The sequence below is a fragment of the Bison bison genome, unplaced genomic scaffold (genome assembly GCF_000754665.1).
Source record: "Bison bison bison isolate TAMUID 2011002044 unplaced genomic scaffold, Bison_UMD1.0 scf7180017864458, whole genome shotgun sequence".
In the NCBI taxonomy this organism is placed as follows: Eukaryota; Metazoa; Chordata; class Mammalia; order Artiodactyla; family Bovidae; genus Bison; species Bison bison.
The window spans coordinates 8,274,741-8,293,422 of record NW_011495020.1 but is presented as its reverse complement, the minus strand read 5'-3'; the positions used below and the strand labels follow the sequence as shown (position 1 = coordinate 8,293,422).

The 18,682-nt window shown below is 43.0% G+C and overlaps 1 protein-coding gene across 1 annotated transcript in view; it reads right to left on the bottom strand.

The window, feature by feature from the left end:
- Window positions 1–18,499, bottom strand: part of USP46 (ubiquitin specific peptidase 46) — a 75,098-nt gene extending 56,599 nt beyond the window's left edge. The window contains exon 1 of the mRNA XM_010859710.1: window positions 16,324–18,499. Coding sequence (XP_010858012.1) covers window positions 16,324–16,341 — 18 coding nt within the window. The 5' untranslated portion in view covers window positions 16,342–18,499. The remainder of the gene's footprint in view (window positions 1–16,323) is intronic.
- Between the last annotated feature and the right edge of the window lie 183 nt (window positions 18,500–18,682).

Here is an 18,682-nt window from a genome sequence, read left to right as displayed (position 1 = left end):
GAAGGACTGATGCTGAAGCTGAAACTCCAATACTTTGGCCACCTCATGCAAAGAGTTGACTCACTGGAAAAGACCCTGATGCTGGGAGGGATTGGGGGCTACAGACTCGATGGACATAAACCTGGGTAAACTCCGGGAGTTGGTGATGGACAGGGAGGCCTGGCATGCTGTGACTCATGGGGTCACAAAGAGTCAGACACGACTGAGCGACTGAACTGAACTGAACTGAACCAGTGTCTAGGAGAATGGCTTGCAGATGAGAAGCCCACCAAGGCGCTTTTTGTTTTTTTCAACTGTTCCAATTTTTAACTATGAGCACATATTATCTTTGTCATAAAAAATGTAATGAAAGTTAGCAAACTAATATCCTGTAGACCAGTGATCGAACGCCCACAGCACACACCTCACAGTTGTATTTGGCCATTATTCCCCCCAGTATGAATTTCCTTTTGATTTCGGGCACGTCCTCTCTCTTGGTCTTTGTTTCCTGGGTTAGAAGTGGGGTTGCTCATATTCAGCCTGCCTGTGGCTCAGGGTGTCAGAGGAAATCAAGCAAAACAAGGAACATTATCAGCACTAAGTAAATGGCAAGATGCATTGTAAACCCAAGTCTGCACTTTGATTAGTGGCACCCAGCATAACGACACAAAAGGCAAACGGGGCACTGAGAATAACTGACCAGATACTGAACGAAAAACTGATTCACAGCAGTAAGTCACAGGGTGTGCGGGTATAAGAAACAGTTTTTTCATTTACATCGGTAAGAAACGTGGTAACCTTTGAAAACAATGCACCGCAGTTTATTAAAAATAGAATCTGGGCTGGGACAAGTTCCAACAAGAAGACTGTAATGCTAGCTCTTCACAGCATGTCTGAAAGCACTTGTGTGGCTGCCAAGGGATGCGACAAAAACACAGAAGCAACAACAACAACTCGGGAAGAATGAATCATAAACGTATGAGATGTATAAAGAAAGGCAATTCTTCTAAAGCAATTTTAAAAGCAGCTTATAGGAAACAAGTTAGAATGGCTTCCCTCAGGGGAGAGGGGATGAAGACAGATTCTTGCCCAGGAGGCTGTAATCAGAACAATGGCACTGCAAGATCTAGCAAAGTCCATGAGGGATTTCCCTTGTTGGTTCAGTGGCTAAGATTCTGCACTCCCAATGCAGGGGGCCCAGGTTCCATCCCTGGTCGGGAACTAGATCCCTCAAGCTGCAGCTAAGATCCCACATGCCACAACTAAGACAAGAAGCAGCCAAATAAAACTTAAAAAAAAAAAAAAGAACATTGTATATTATGCAGGAGCCTAAACTGAAAATAGAAACCAGGAAGGGGCCTTGAAGATCAGCTAGACCATTATACAGATCAAAAAAACCAACACCTAAGATCATAAACATAAACCTACTTCTCAAGATCACCCCAAGGCAGCCTACTCTTCTGCATCCTAAGGCATGCAGGATCTCTTTCAAGTTTGTACAAAGTACAGAAAGGCCCCAAAGAACACATAAGAATTCTAAGTACACAGAGAGTAAGTCGCTGATTATAAACCATGAATTAAAATACATGACAGGGGGTACTCTTTCTGCCCCCTTCTGATGCCTATGTCAGAAGCTTTCTCTATCTCCTTTATACTTTAATAAAACTTTATTACACAAAAGCTCTGAGCGATCAAGCCTCGTCTCTGGCCCCGGATTGAATTCTTCTCCGGGGGCCAAGAATCCCGGTGTATTCGCGTGATTCAACAACAACCTTTCATCTTGGGGGCCTGTCCGGGATCCTTCAGGACAAGGTAAGGATGCTTGGAGCTTTAGTTCTTTGTTCTCTTAGAGAACACATTTTCTGCTGTGCTTTACTAACTCTACCATGTTCTTGTGTGAATGAATGGCATGCCCTGCGTGAAGCAAGGAAGAAGCCCCGCTCTGCGGTTCCACGGTGATCTCATACGGCTTATGTCAGAAACCTGTCGGGGCGTTATACCGACCTGCCAATGCCAAGAGGCACCCAATGTCTCCTTCGGGAACCGACCAGAAATGGGCAAAGCCTGTGGACCGAACTCTCCTTTCTCGGTCAAACTTTTCGGTCTCTTTGACCATTTCATAACTCCTTGGGAATTAGAAGTACTAACCTAATCTATCGGATCATAGACTTTCAAGGGACTTGTGATCTATACTGTTATTATATACTGTGGCTTAAGTCCCAAACTTGAATTGGTAGCCAATAAAGTATTTAAAAAATAAATAAATAAATAAAATAAAATACATGACAGGAGAGGGGAATGTTGTTGCTAAAACGACCTTTTAAAGTAGACATTCAAAAAAGGGCTATTTTACCTAACAAGCGTGTTTCAAAGTACAAAAGTATTTTGAGGACAAATTCTCAAAAGGACTAGAATTCCCAGACTTCTGATGACAAAAGGTCTTTTGTAGAGCCTTAAGGAGAAAGTGAAGCAAAAATGAAGTGATGTTTTCTTCTGGAAGGAAGTTTTTGATAGAGTTTCTCCCCCCTCCCCTGCCACCAAAATTGACATAGATATTAAAATTTGGTGCTTATAAGGAAGGACTTAAAAATGAATAGCAATACTTCAATTACAATTACAAATGAGAAATACAAATAAGTAAATAAAGTGATGCTACTCAAGATCTCAGGATGAGTCAGGTGCCAACTGCCAGAATTCAAAGATGGTTAAGGACAGATTACAGTCACTGGCTTCCAATCATAATTAGTAATACTAATAGATAACACAAAAAATAACACTGTGTCCAGTCACTGCTCTGAGGACTTAAGGTATATTTTACTCATTTTAATCTTCACAATAACTCTATGAGGTGGATATCATTACTGTTTCCATTTTAAAGATAAGAAAATTGAGATACAGAGGGAGTAAATAACTTCATCCAGGTTCACACAGATAATAAATACTGGAATTAGGTTTTAATTCACACCATCTGGCTCCAGAATGTAGGCTCCCAAGCACTATACCACACTGACTCTCAAGGTCATAGGGTCCCCTCAGAGCCCCAGAACCGTAAGAATAAAAACCTGAGGAAAAAGAAGAGGTCACAGTTAAGAGATCTAATCCCCTACCTCTGAGGCACCACTCCAAATATTCTAGAATGAGGAACACAGGTATCCTTCTCTGTAAAATCACCACAGAACGCTGCAACCAATTTAAAGAATATATAAAACTGAAGTTGAAAATCAGGAGAAACCTGAGATGTAATCAAGAGGTAGTAATTTTTTTTTGCCAAAATAGTTCCAGGCTGTGAATTTTTACCCAGCCAAATATAATAGTAAAAGAAAATATTACTGTTTAAAATAGGAGAAAGCAAAAACAAGATCAAAAAGTAGAAATGAGTTCTAAGGAGTAAACCATTTTACATCTAATAATGGAATAACGTGCATTCTTACTTCCCTAACATGGATAGATATTGACAATTAAAAAAAGAAAAGGAAGCCAGAGAGAAAGGACCCACCAGAAGTATTCAGAATAAAACATGTTAATATATTAATACAGCTTCTCTCTCAGTACTGGGACTATTTGGGAGGGGTAAGTGGGGAGAAATGGTGTGAATTATGTATCAGGGGAAAAACTTGTCATTTTTTTCTTAGCCAAAGAAAGTGGCAAAGCCTCTGTCATGCCTCTATATAGACATAAATGCAGACTGCAATTCTGTGCCTCTTGGCTCAGAACTGGTGCAGCCAGTTCTCTGGCCCCTCAGCGCTGTCCCCTCTCCCCCAACCCCTCACCACCCCTCCTTAGCATTTGGCTTTAACATCACTTCTTCAAAGCTATCTTCTCTGACCCTTCCCTCTCACAGAATCCTGTGTCACTCTTCATGCAACTAATCATAATCTGTAATAATATATTTATTTGGGGCTGATGTCTTTAACATCTGTCTTCCCACTGGACCACAGATTGGCAAATGACAGTCCCTGGGCCAGATGTAGCCCACTGTTTTTGTAAATAAAGTTTTATCGGAACACAGCCGTGACCACTCATTTACTTATTGTAGCTATTTTCACAATACAACAGCAGAGTTGAGTAGCTGCGACAGAGACACGTGGCCCACAAAGCCTAAAGTATTTACCATCGAGCCCTTTACCAACAACCCTGCCAAGTCCTACACTGGACCATAAACTCTGAGGACAGGACTGCGTCTGATGGGTCTACCTGGACCCTACAGAACACCTGACATGAAAAGGCACTTACTAAAGTTGCTGACTGAATCAACTTGGTAAAAGAGTAATAAGCAGTATGTGCCGCTTGTGGTTCAGAAAATTTCACACCTCTGTACTCATCAACTCCACTGTCAACCAGCCAAAGCCATTCCACTTATTGTCCCATTCCACTCCGCCAGTAAGGGCAGAGCCAGGACTCAACCCCAGGCCACTCGGCTCCAGAGCCTGAGCTTCTGACCACAAGGCAGGGAAAATGATCTACCCATTCAGACTTTGAGTAATTCCTTAGCTGCAGATGGAGGGTCTGGGCAGAGGGCCATGACTGGTTCTGACTGCATCCTCGTTGGCTGCTGGCCCTCACACATCACCTAACCACCAGTGCGCTGTACCCAGAGGAGTTCAGATGCCATCCGTCCTCCTCAGAGAACAGACACGTCACCTGGTCCCACTGAGCAATACCAACACTCTCCCTCCAGACAAGGCACTCACTCGGACTCACCACCTCCATTTCATAGGTAAGGGAAATGAAGTTAATGGAGGTTCAGTAAATTGCCAAGGTCAAGTGTTAGTATGAGGCAGAGGTCAGCTGCAAACCCACAATCTTATTTACCATCACAATGCCAACTCCCGGTTCAACAGTGCTCCCGCACCTCCCTCCAGACTCCCCCAAGGAAAAAGGCATTCAGGAGAAGGCAGTGATGGGCATTTTCATTCTACACCAGGCGAGCATATCACTTCCATGCCTTTCTGGGGAGGGAGAAACAATGCTGGAAAAAAACCTCAGTGTGACTTCACTTAATGACCATAACACAGAAGCAAAAATGCCTGTAACTGAAGACGACGACCCTGGGATACATAATGACCCCAAGTCGTCATAGGAAGGACAGTAAAGAGCAGCGGGAGACTCCGGCCTGTGAAACAATTCTTCTCGTGGCTAGAGACAGCACAACAAAGTCCTCAGGCAAAGGCAAAATTTCAACTCAAAAGTAGAACAAAGAAACTGGGACTGGGTCTGTCTTCCAGCAGAATGGGAAAGAGAAACTATTTATCCAGTCCCTGAATTCAGTGAGTTAGAAACAAGAACCTCCTTCTTTTTTTTGCTTTATTATTATTTTAAATTTATTTATTTTTAATTGGAGGATAACTGCTTTACAATGTTGTATTGGTTTCTGCCATACATCAACACGAATCAGCCACAGGTATACATATGTCCCCTCCTTCTTGGACATCCTTCCCATCCTCCACCCTATCCCACCCCTCTAGGTTGTCACAGAGCAAATCCCCACTGGCTGTCTACTTTACATATGGTAATGGGTATGTTTCCATGCTACTCCCTCAGTTCATCCACCCTCTCCTTCCCCAGCTGTGTCCACTAGCCTGTTCTCTGTCTGCATCTCTATCGCTGCCCTGCAATTAGGGTCATCAGTAGTTTTCCTAGATTCCGTATATATGCATTAATATAAGATATATGTTTTTCTCTTTCTGACTTACTTCACTCTGTATAACAGGCTCTAAATTCACCCACTTGACTAAAACCAACTCAAATTCATCCCTTTTTATGGAGTAACATTCCATTGTATATATGTACAACTTATTCATCTGTCGATGGACATCTAGGTCGCTTCCATGTTCTGGCTGTTGTAAATACTGCTGCAATGAACACATGCGTGTTTTAGAATTGTGGAAGAACCTCATTCTAAATCCAAAGTTCTGCAAAGGCACCAAGTTACCTCCTTGACCATCAGGTGGCACAGGAATCCTGGTCAAAGAGGCCAACTCTGCAAATTTAATTAATAGGGTGACCTCAAGTACTTTCCTCACTCTCTCTAGCGCAAGCTCAAGGTCTTTAAAACCCAGTACCCCCACTTGACAGCACAGACTCCTGCCCTTGAATCAGTATTGCCCTCTCAGAGATACTTTAGTCAAGTGCACTGGAAACACCCTGTAATGTCCTCATTATGAAACATAAAATACAAAATAATGTGGACTCCTCCACCATTCCCAGACAGTGTTGCAATGGGAGAAAGCAGAGGGAACAAGGAGGTCTTCCCAGCAGCATTACTCAAAGTGTTATTAACCCTCTGCCAGGAGCAAAGTTCAGAAACTGAAAACATGTATAATGAACGCACAGAGTAATTTCCTTTCTGTTGAGTTTAGTAACAACAACAAAAACGACAAAAAAAAAAAAAAAAAAAAACCCTAGAGTTGGGGTTTTATGTATCTTTGGGGTTTTTATTCCATTTTGCAATTAATTTTTTATTGTAGTTTACAGAAATATCAGTCTGTGACAGATTGAAAATAAAAATAAAACTGGTCCTTCCCTACAGACTTGGAAAATAATTGCCAACAGCAAAACAGCTGAGTGAAATTGAGCTTGTTTTCTGAAATGTGTGAATAGCTGCTCAAGCTCACTCTTTATATGAGAGATGCAAACTAAAAATATACTAAGACACCATTTCCCTCCTATTGGCAAAGATCAAAAGGCTTTTGGATAGCACCCTACTTTGGCAAGGCTGGGGCAGCAACAGTCGCACCCATTGATAGTAGAGGGCAATTTGGCAAAACTCATCAAAGTTACAAATACAGATGCACAGCAAGGAAGTCAGCTGACAGATACACCCCCATATACACAAAATGATGTAGGCACAAAGTTGTTCCCTGCAGCCTTGTTTGTAAAAAAGGCATGGAAAACTACCTCCATGCCCATCAGTAGGGGCTGGTTAAGTGAATTCAATACGTTCAGGCAACTGAATACTCTGCAGCCATAAAAAGAGAATGAGGGTGCTCTTCACACAGTGGCACAGACCCCACTCCAAGATACAAAAAGCAAAGGGCAGGTCCAGACTGTTCCGTATATGCTACAAGCACTATTTGTGTTTTTAAAAACTAGGAGAGAAACAAAACATACTTGCTTGTATATGCATAAGAAGACATCACTGAATACAAGAGGAAGAAATGGCAAATACTGATGAATGCCACAGACAAGAATCGGAGGGTGGACATAACTGCAACACAGTATATCCTTTTGTACAATCTGAAATTTTTTTCTACCAGTAATTCATACTCCCTTTTCAAAAACTTTATTTCAAAACTTTTAAAAAAGAAAGAAACTGAGCTTAGCCACTTCATGTTTTTGTTAAGAATGCCTCTGTACACCAGATAACACAAAAGGGTATGTTTGTTGGCTTATCAGATGACTGAAAATCGTTTACTGCATCACGCGTGCTCATTACTAGTAAAGGGAAAACACAGCATCCTGACTGATGATTATAAAAGCTTTGCCACACACCAGCAGCCCCGTGTCTTCCAACATCTCAGTAGGAAATCACAGCTTCTTCCTCCTTTTGTCCGCTCCATGCATGTCCCCTCCCCAGGCCTGCCTCTGACTGGAAGCCCTAGTGAGTTTACAAGTCTGCTCATCTCTTTCTTTAGCGCTACTCACCAGAAGGAATGGCTCTTAGCATCTTACAGACCCAGAGACCTAACTCACCTGCCCAGCATCACAAAGCTACAAAGTAGCAGGATCAGGACTGGAACTCAGGACCTTGGATCCCAAGTTCAGGGCTCTTTACGCTACATCCTGTGGATTCCTTTGCTAGTCGGAAGGAGGGGGCAGTAGAAGAAAACAGCAATAAAATAAAATGGCCAGGTTCTGGGCTAAGCACTACACACAAATGATGCCACTTACGCCCCGCAATGCCCCAGGGAGGGAGGTGCTCTCGTGACCCACATCCTGTGGATGAGAAGCAGAGTCTCTTGAGAGGGTGGAGCATGGAGAGCTCTCACACCCAACCAACCAGATCCCATCCACACACTGACCTGTCTCTGGAGGAAGCTCACCAGCCCACAACCTGCAAACCAGTTTAACAGTGTCACTCCAAGAGCCAGTTACATGAACCACCATAAAGAACTTCTTCTCTGAGCCAATGTCTCCCAAACCACAGACCATGAATGCCCAAAGAAGGAGAAATAATCTTAGGTGGCACGAATATGAACATTTTTTTAACTTTAGCAATTATACTTGATATGTATTTAAAAAGCATATAACTAGCTCATCAAACCCATTACTTCACAGATGTCTTAGCACAGAATGAGACTGAATTAAAAGAAGCTGAACAGATTTAAGGACAACTGCTAAATAAATAAGTTCAGGTGGTTCACAGATATAATGAAAACCATGAAGGAAAACAAACTGACATTCACGAATCATGGGTCTAAGGAAGTGGATCCAACCCACCGTTTTTATCTAGAGGAAGAGAAACTCAGGAATACTCCAGCACACAACACACATGGCTTCTGAATGTCGCCTTATTTGTATTTATTTCATTTCCATCTGCCCTTCACACCACCCAGCCTCGCTCAGATGCCCGAGGCAGGACCCCTGTTACCAAAGCAACTTGAAACCTTCTATCAAGGTTTGACCCTGAATAGTTCTGATTACACGTATAGTAGACCAGTTAATACCAGGTAATTATTTTGAGCGTGCCCTAAGTATCTGACCTGGCCAACAAACTGGAGAGCCAACTGGGAGAGACCTGTGACCTCTCTCTAGCCCTTGTCGCCCCAGAAACAGTGAGAAGGAACCCCACTTCCCCAGCACCCGCAGTCAGAACTGCAGCATCTGGTGAATGTTGCCTCTGCTCTTGCCCAACCTCTTTGTCCAATCCTATTGTTCCCCACATGCCCACTAAATGTAGATGGCAGGTCAGAGTTAAAGGATCCCACTGGCTCCTGCAATGTCAACAGCTCTGTGCTTTGATCAAACTAAAGAAAATGTTCAATTCACTAAAAGAGAATTATGAAAAGTAATATGTGTGAGGGCATCATGGTTCAAAATGCTTCCATAAGCGAGATATCCTTTGATTCTCAAAAAAAAAAAAAAAAAAGCTGTGAGGAAGGTTTTTCATCATGTCTTTTTGTGTTGTAAAGAGATGGGGAAACAGGCTCTGAGATTTATCAAGCAGGATTTCAAACCCAAACTGCTCCACTTTAGAGTTGTATGGGGAAAAAAAAATTTGTTTTCCTTTTCTTCCTGGGGTCTTAAGTGTGCTCCCCAAACCAAGAGCATCTGGTCACGAGAGAGGGCCCCAGAAAGGCAAAATGTCAGCCCACTCCTGACATACTGGATCAGAATCTGCTTTTAAACAAGCTCCCCAGGTAATTTCTGGGGACAAGACAATCTGAAGAGCACTGCTTTACTGCAAGGCAGTCCTTCCATTCTCCCACGCTGCATCTCTTCATTCATTTATCCAATAGTTATTTTTTGTGCATCTACTACACTGTGCTGAATGCTGGGAAATCCACGGTGAATAACATAAGCACAGGTCCTGCCCTCATGGGTTGCCAGTCTAACATAGTGGTTTTTCAACCTTGGGTGCTCACCATAATCAAAGGTGGCACTTAACAAAAAAAAGGCAAAAAAAAAAAAAAGCAGATGCCTAAACCCCATCCCAGACCCACCTACATCTCTATACAGTCAGAAACTGAGACTGAAACCCTAGATGCTGCTTATCAGAAAAGCTCCAATTCATGCACCTACCTTGGAGAATAAGTTGACAGTATCTAGGAAAGCTGCAGGCAAGCGTATCCTAAGAGCAGCATTTCCATTTCCAGGACTATATCCTGGAGAAATGGAAGCATGTGTGCAAAGAAGACGGGAACAAGAACACTCACTGCAGCAATGCTTCCAGACAGAAATCTGGGAAACCATTCAACTGTCTCTAGATAAGGGAATGAACAAGTAAACCATGGTTAAATAAAGAATACTGTTAAAGAGCCCTCAGGATGCATAAACAAATAGAAAATAGATGTATGTGTGCTCAGTCGTGTCCAACTCTTTGAGACCCCATGGACTCAAAGCCAGGTTCCTCTGTCTGTGGAATTTTCCAGGCAAGAACACTGGAGTAGGTTGCCATTTCCTACCACAGTGGATTTTTCCAACCCAGGGATCAAACCTGCATCTCCTGTGTCTCCTGTACGTGTTGATATATTCTAGAATATAATTGTTGAGGGGAAAAAGATAGTTCCAAAAGGCTACATAATTTTATACATGCCATATATGGATTCATAAATATGAAGCATAAAGACATGCATGGCAAACACACACCATCTTCAGGAAAATGGCTAGTTCTAGGAGGAGGGGAGAGGAAAGAGAAAGTGGTGGTTAGTGGTTTTTTCTAAGGTACTTAGTAGATCTGAAAAAAGATCTTAACCAAATACAATTAAAGTCTGCTAAATCTGAAGGTTAGAATTTGGGTATCTAATATATACTAAATTACATTTTTTCCCCATACATTTTTGGGTGCTAATGTTTTGTGATTTAATTTCTTTAAAATTCTTTCAAATGCTTCACAGGGGATGTAATATATAGTCAGGGTAAGGAATCCCTGTTCTAAGAACATGAAGCAATACAACTCTAGCTGTTTAATATCAGGAAATACATCTATAGAATGGCAATGATCTATAGCTCCTGAAGTTAAATTACTTCCTTAAATAATTTTATATATATTACAAAAAAAACTTTCACGTGGCAGATAGTTTCTACAAGCTATATATTTTTTTTCAGGAGCCAAAGGTAAGTATTACCCAAGGAAAGAAACATTTCTCAAACTGTGATCCTCAGTTCACCTGCAATACAAGGAAGAGGGAGTGAGAAGGAGAGGGAGTATTTATTAAAATGCAGATTCCAGGTTTCCTGCCTTGGACCTACTTAATCAAAATCTCTGAGGGCAGAAACCCAGAGGCTGAATTTTTAATAAAAGAATGCACCCATGGGTGCAACTGTACACTGAAGAACCACTCAAGTATATTTTTTTAAGTTACTATTACTCAAATTTTTAAAAACATATGTGTCTGGTACGTCACCATAAGGTGACATTGCTTCATACTCTGAAAATTAAGGTGCAGGGGACGTTTCCTAAATGCTCGAGATCATAATTCCACAAGTATATGCAAGCAGATCCTGATGAAAACTGGTTTCCCGCACAGTGTATCTAACCCTGAAGGACAAAGAAACGTATTTCAGGAAGAACATAACTTCACACTGCTTTTCTAAATAAAACAACTTCAAAAAGCAACTGGGTAAACAGGAAAGCTCCACAGATCCAGCCTTGCTGCTGGCCCCGACACCAGAGCCAGGTTCAATTAAACAGAAATGGTTAGCAGAGTTAAGAGATGCCAAATTTCTCCTCTTAGGACCATCTTCATTCTACTCTATAGTCCTTTTGCTACAAGTTTTCCACATCTTGTTAACATCTCCTTGATCTGAGTATCTTCCATTCCATCCTTATCTTTCTTGACTTTTCCTTCAGCCTCCCCCATGTTCCCCTTCATTTTCTATTTCCCTATATGCAAACAAAACCAATACCATAGTCTGACTTTCATGCCCTGGAAAATCTCTCTGGAGCCCCTGGGGTTAAAAACAATCCAGTATAGGGAATTCCCTGGAGATCCAGGGGTTAGGACTCAGCACTTCCACAATCAGAAGTCTGGGTTCATACCCTGGTAAAGAAACTAAGATCCCACATATGCAGCCAAACAAACAAACAAACAAACAAACCCACAGCACAGTGTGTGTGCATGTTGGGGGGAGGGTAAATTAAGAGTTTGGGATTAACATATACCCACTATTGTATATAAAATAGATCACCAACAAGAACCTACTACACACAGCACAGGGAACTATACTCAATATCTTATAATAACCTATAATGGAAAATAGAAAACAATGTATGTATGTATGTGTGTGTGTGTGTGTGTGTGTGTGTGTGTGCACGCGTGCCAAGTGCGTGCTCAGTTACTCAGTCCTGTCTGACTCTTTGTAACCCCATGGACTGTAGCCTGCCGGGCTCCTCTGTCTATGGAATTTTCCTGGCAAAAATACTGGAGTGGATTGCCATTTCCTCCTCCAGGAGATCTTTTCCACCCAGAGACTGAACCTGCATCTCCTGCGTCTCATGCACCGGCAGTGGATACTTTACCACTGAGCCATCTGGGAATTCCTAATAATGTGTGTGTGTGTACACACATATGTATAACTGAAACTAACACAACACTGTAAATCAACTATATTTCAATCAGCAATTTTTGAAAATAAAATTTAAAAAAACAGCACAACAAACACATGAAAAGATGGCCTCATTAGAAAATTAGAAATTGCACATTTTAAATCACAATGATATCATTTCACACCCATCAGACTGGCAAAACTTTAATAATTTTGAGTGTCTGCAAGCACATGAAGCAACTGAAACTCCCAAACCTGCCAGATGGAATGTAAATTGGTACAACTGCTTTGAAGAGAAATCAGGTCATATATTAGAGTCAAAGATGCCCACTTCCTCTGACCCACAATTTCCCTTCTAGGTAGGTACACCACAGAGAAAAACTGAACAGACGCAGAGGGAGACAAGTTCCAAACGGTCATGGCACACAGACAAAATTCTAAAACTAACGGAAAAATGAATAAATATAACCCATCTGTGTGATGGAATATTATACAGTAGTTAAAAACAACCTAGATTACATGCTTGCATCAATAAACCTCAAAATCATAACTTAAAAGCAACTTTGAAGTTGTTCAGTATTACAAGAGCATGTTTAAAACGTGAGGAAGCAATACAATATGTAGTGTATGAATACCTACATATCTAGGAAAGGTGTAGAAACACATGATAAACACATGATAAATTCAGAACAGCGGTCACTGTCTGGTAGCAAGGGGATGGGGAAATGCTCACTCATATTTGTAATATTTTATTTCTTCACAGGGTGTAGACACTGAGTGGCCACTCTATTAGTTTCCATATTTTTCTGCATGCCTGAAATTTCAGAGAAGGCAATGGCACTCCACTCCAGTACTCTTGCCTGGAAAATCCCAGGGATGGAGGAGCCTGGTAGGCTGCAGTCCATGGGGTCGCTAAGAGTCAGGCATGACTGAGCGACTTCCCTTTCACTTTTCACTTTCATGCATTGGAGAAGGAAATGGCAACCCACTCCAGTGTTGTTGCCTGGAGAATCCCAGGGACAGGGGAGCCCGGTGGGCTGCCGTCTCTGGGGTCGCACAGAGTCGGACACGACTGAAGCGACTTAGCAGCAGCAGCAGCAGCAGCAGAAAGACAGTCCCACGTCTGAGCTACCTGAAAGCATTTGAAGGTTCTGAAAGCAGAATCAGAACTTGATGGGGAGAAGGAAAGTTGGACCTGTGAATGGAAAGCTAAAACAACCAATAGTGTTCCTCTCTCCCTCTTCAAACTATCCATGGCAAAAAATCATTCTCACAATTGTGGCAAAATTCCATATAGAGGACTTGTGACACCCCCAAAATTCTAAGCCACAATCCCAGAACAGAAACATTCCAAACAGCCTTTAGTGCTGACACAGAATTTATTTGCCTGAAGACATTTTTTTCCTGGTTCATTTTTTGGGTGGCCTCTTCTTTGAAAAGATCAGCAAGGCCTTTCAAACCCTTAAATGAGCATTGGGTTTCACCACAAACGAAGGTTTATTATAAGAAACTGCATTAAAATATTTAGGCCAGAAAAGTTAACTAGACTCAAAGTTAACTTCTACAACTCTCCCAGTTGGTTTGCTTTGGGCTGGCTCCATGGGTAGGCCAGAGATAAAACCACCGAGAGATACCTTTCTGATGATACCAAAGAATTCAATACCATCATAAAACTTCAACTCATTAAAACTAACTAGACAGACTAGGCCCAGTGTAGGGTGAAAAAAGACATGTGAACTTTCTTGTTTAGAGAAATTTAGGGAGTTTTCTCTTAATTGCTCAAGAGAATAAAAACTTTCAGTTGCTACCCAAACACACCAAAATTCCACATTACTGAAAAATAACTAGGTTTTATTGTTTGGGTGAACTGGAACACACAAAGCTGATATCCAGAAGCGGGTATCACAGTCTTCAGTGAAAGTGAAGTCACTCAGTCCTGTCCGACTCTTTGCGACCCCATGGACTATAGCATACCAGGCTCCTCCATCCATGGGATTTTCCAGGCAAGAATACTGGAGTGGGTTGCCATTGCCTTCTCCAGGAGAGCTTCCCGACCCAGGGATTGAACCTGGGTCTCCCTCATTATAGGCAGACGCTTTACCGTCTGAGCCACCAGGGAAGATTTAATTCTAACAAAATACTGGCTTTCAGCTTTGTTTTCCCATATGATTCCAAGAGAAACAGAGAAGAATCTGTAGACCTAATTGTCAGGTCCTGACCCAACACAAACTCCTTCATGTTAGACCTAAGAAGCCAGAAGAACAGAATGTTTTTTTAAACATTAACCCAGCCCACTTCAGGCTGCAATTTCTAAATCTGACGATTATCAGTGTAGATGCTCACAACATGACCTTAACCTCTCCTAGCTGATTCATTAACTCAGAGTCTCCAATTATCTTTGCAATGGGAAGGAGTAACAGAGGAAGAGACACAGTCATCTCTTCTCTCAAATTTTGAGTTTTACATATTTTTAAATAATGTTTAAAAACTGTTTTCAACTTCTAAAAATGCCTGCCTCAAATAAGTAACTGACTTTCCAATATAAAATGATTTCTATAAATGTCCTCCAGCTTTATTACAAATTTCTAGTAATTTTATTTTTCCTTCATATCGAGGTGACTTCTATTTAAAAGAATTGAAATCTGGCACTCACAGTGGTGCCCAATAGCATCCTGGGGTTGTTCAACGGATGCTGAAATGGTAATATCTGGTAAATTCAACACAGTTTCAAACAAAGTAGTTAAGTACTCAAGGAAAGAGTCTAAGAACTACTACTCACTAAGGAAGTTTCTGACAACCAAATATACATATACATTAGTTCTACAAGTTGAGAAAGAAACTACAGTGCCAAGAAACACAACAATTTGTTCAATGGCACCATTAGACTCAAGCTTAGCTGGAGAGACACCCAATAGCATAGACTTCAGTTCTAAGCTCTTCTGACTACAATCATAGAAAATAAAAGAATCAAACTTGAATCAAATGCAAATTAAAGAAACATCCTGCTGTGATCATCAGTTTACTGTACTGCTTCTGAGATTTTGCTCAATCTTTATCCGTGTGGATACCACACTGTATTGAGATAGTTTCATCTTTACCAATGTTATGCCCACAAGAAACCACTGAGTTCCTTGGGGACAGCGACTCCCCTCACTCAGTTACACACCTGCACATAATATGTGCCAACACTAACACAGAGATCCTCAACAGATGGCCATTTCCAGGAACAAAACGTGATCTATTTGACACACGGCATTTCTTTCATGGAATATTTTACAGCACTATTCACAAATGAAATTAAGATTTGATGATTTAGGCCAATCTGCATCCATACAAGTCACATTTCTAGAGGGCACATTTGGTTTCTACTAACAAATGCTTCCTCTTTAGAAAATTTCTCAGGCTTTTCAAACAGAAAATCTACCCCCAAAAAACCTTTCACTTACAGAACTTAAATCCATTAGCCTGGCCAAAATCAGAAGACTATCAACAAGGGACATTTCCTCATGCTTGGTAGCAGCTAATACATTTAAAAAATTACAACATACCAGCCAAACAAGCTTTACTATCTCTGAACCAGACACGCTGTGTAGCTAAGGTGACAAGCCCTCAGCAAGCTGATCAAGAATCACTATGGCAGGAATTCACACGAAGTGAAATTAAAACAAACGGGAACTCACATTAAACTGCCAATGGACAATAAAACCTCGGGGGTAAAAGACAAGTAGAGGGATGGGAGTATTTTCCACGACCCCTATATCTAAAACTGGCACAAGAAGTGTGGGGGAAAGAGAAGGTGTTTATTTCTCAATCACACAAGGATTTGCAACAAGGTTTTTCCTGCTCTGCTGGGTCCTTTCTTGTCTGCTGGATGAAACAAATCCAGACTCAGTACTAGGTCCTGGTTTGCACAAGCCTTACCTAGAAGGATGTATCTTCTATCACTGTTTCTGTGACACACATCAGCCTGTTTAAAATATGCCAGATGACCTGCTTTAAAAAAAAAAAAAAGACGCAACTGTCACTTCTTCTTACTACAATTCCATTTGCGATCAAATGGAGTTGGGACTGGGAAGGATCAGTTAGAGCCCCCCAGAGAGAAAAGAAGTGGTGAGGAGAGACCCACAGAAGACCTACCTGGAAACAATTCATCATTGAGTGAAGAATCTAAAGGGAGGTCCAATGAAACTGTATGTCTGAACAAGTGAAAACACAGCAGTCTCCTCATCACCGAGCCTCCTCTGTGGGAAGCAAGACTGGGAGGGACCAGGGCACCAGAGCAGCCTTTTATAAGGAGGCGGGGTTAAGGACTCCCACCCCAGTCTCCCTGTACAGGCTTGGTCTGCATAAACATTTATCTTAGCAGCTGCTTACATCAGGTCCAAAAGACATTGTACTTTAAACAACTGAAGGTGACATAATAATGAGAAAGATGAATCTGATCATCAACACCTGATACTCAGTAAGTACTTGCTACATGGTAGGCTCAGTAACTCCTTTAATACAACAGTCCCATGAGGTAGGAACCATTATCATCCCCTTCTTGTACATAAGGAAAGTAGGAGAGAGAGCAACTGGTTCCGGGACAAAAAGCTAGTATATGTTCGAACCCTGAACCCAGGAAGCCTGACTTTACAGCCCAAACTCTTCATATCCCCTACTCTAGGCACAGGGTCCATATCAGAATGTACAACTCCCGAGTTGTGAATTGATTCCTCATCTCACTTGGGTGATGATCCTAAGTTCGGTGCCTTTTTAAGGACTTCACATGAGGTGTCAACTCTCCACAGCCCACTCTTCTCATGTCTGCCCTGAAGCTTGCCTCTCTAGCTGAGTTTTGTTGGAAACAGGTTGTGACATTCTGCTCAGGTGTGCCAAGAAGCCCCAGCTACACTGAGGGCAGAAAAGAAAAAAAGCTGGGGGCTGGCTTCATCTTGGCACACGCTAGCTCTCAAGTTTCCAGCCTGCTCCAATACAGAGGTGTCACCACACACAAGCAGGGCAGGAACACCACCACGGACGGCTTCACTGCCCTGTAAGCCCAAAGCCACCCCAGGAGGCACGAAAGAGAGTGTTAGAGTTGCTCTGGTTTCACAGTTCCCCTCAGGAGCTGGTCTTAGAAGACAGAGAAACCGAGAAGAAAGGCATCACCTTTTCACTGCACCAAGCAACATTAATGCCACTCGACAGGAGGGAGCAGGGGGCCTGTCTCCGCGTAGAGAAGGAAGAGAGGAAATGGAAACCCGCCAGGAGCCACCCACCACGTTTAACTGGTCCTGCGCCAGTATCTTTGCAGCTGTCACTCCGGGAAGGCCCAGCTTTTGCTCTGCCCACCACAGCAGTAGCCACGTCCAAGAGCACTGAACACTGAAGCCAGCCCCAGTAGGTCTTGATTCCATCCCTGAGTAACACATGGCTCCTTAATGCTCCTTTCCCATGTGTTAATCTTGCAGGGGAATGTGGGACAGAAGATTTTAAAAGCTCGGTGATGGGGGAAGGGCAGCCAGATCACCTTACTCCCAGGCTTCTCAATCAAGCCTCCTCAGATTCCCTTTAGCGGCCTGTGTTATTAGCTTGAGAGAGGTTTCCCCAAACTGGCATTAAAAGAGCATGTGTTCCATCCAGCTGGAGGGAGGGGAGACAGAATGGGGGCGGAGTGGGGGGGTGGTCTTTGGACAGGCGAGGCAAAGCACACACCCTCTCATCTTGCACAGGAAGGCAGTGCCTCACTCCAGGGGGCAAGCCTTGCTCCCCAAGGCTCTGACAAGTGGAGGTACCAGCAGGAGGCACCCTGGGGACCCAAGGGCTGGAGGTTGTTCCTGCAGAAGGCAAAGCAATGGGAGAAATACAAATTAAAGTGGACACGATGTCATGGGCCCCGTCCTCACCAGAGCCCAGCAGTGTCCTCTTGCTGCGTCCACACCCACCGGTCCACACTTGGGTCTACAGTTAATCAGGCAGATAACCCTGGAGACCTCCTCCATGCCCTCAGGCGGCCCTTTAAATGTCACTGCCTTATGACCTTGTCCCCCTTTCACAGATGGGGAAACTGAGGCATCCACAACAAATGACCGTTCTTTCCCAAACCAGGTAGAAGTTCACTTCCCTAACCACAATTTTGCACTTTTTTACAGCTCTATCACATTTCAGATTTCTCCAGACACACCGACTGCCTCTGCAAAGTGAATCTTAAATACAGTTTAAAAGAGTGAACTCAAAAATGAGACAAGGGCGGTCAGGGAGTCCGGCAGGGCTTTATCTTCGGCAAGAACATGGTGGGCGTCCCCCGCCACCCCAGCTTCTCCTCCAACCTGGTCCCCCGGGACGTCCGGGTTCGGCCTACCCCCTCCCCCCAAGACGCTTCACCGCAACCCGAGGGCGGAGGCGCAGCGGCGCAGGGACGCGCGGGCGGGCGGGCTCCAGGGTCCCGGGGCCGAGAAGGGGGCGGGGGCTCCCGGGCCCCTCCCCCGGAGCCCTCCGGACCGCGACCGGCCCG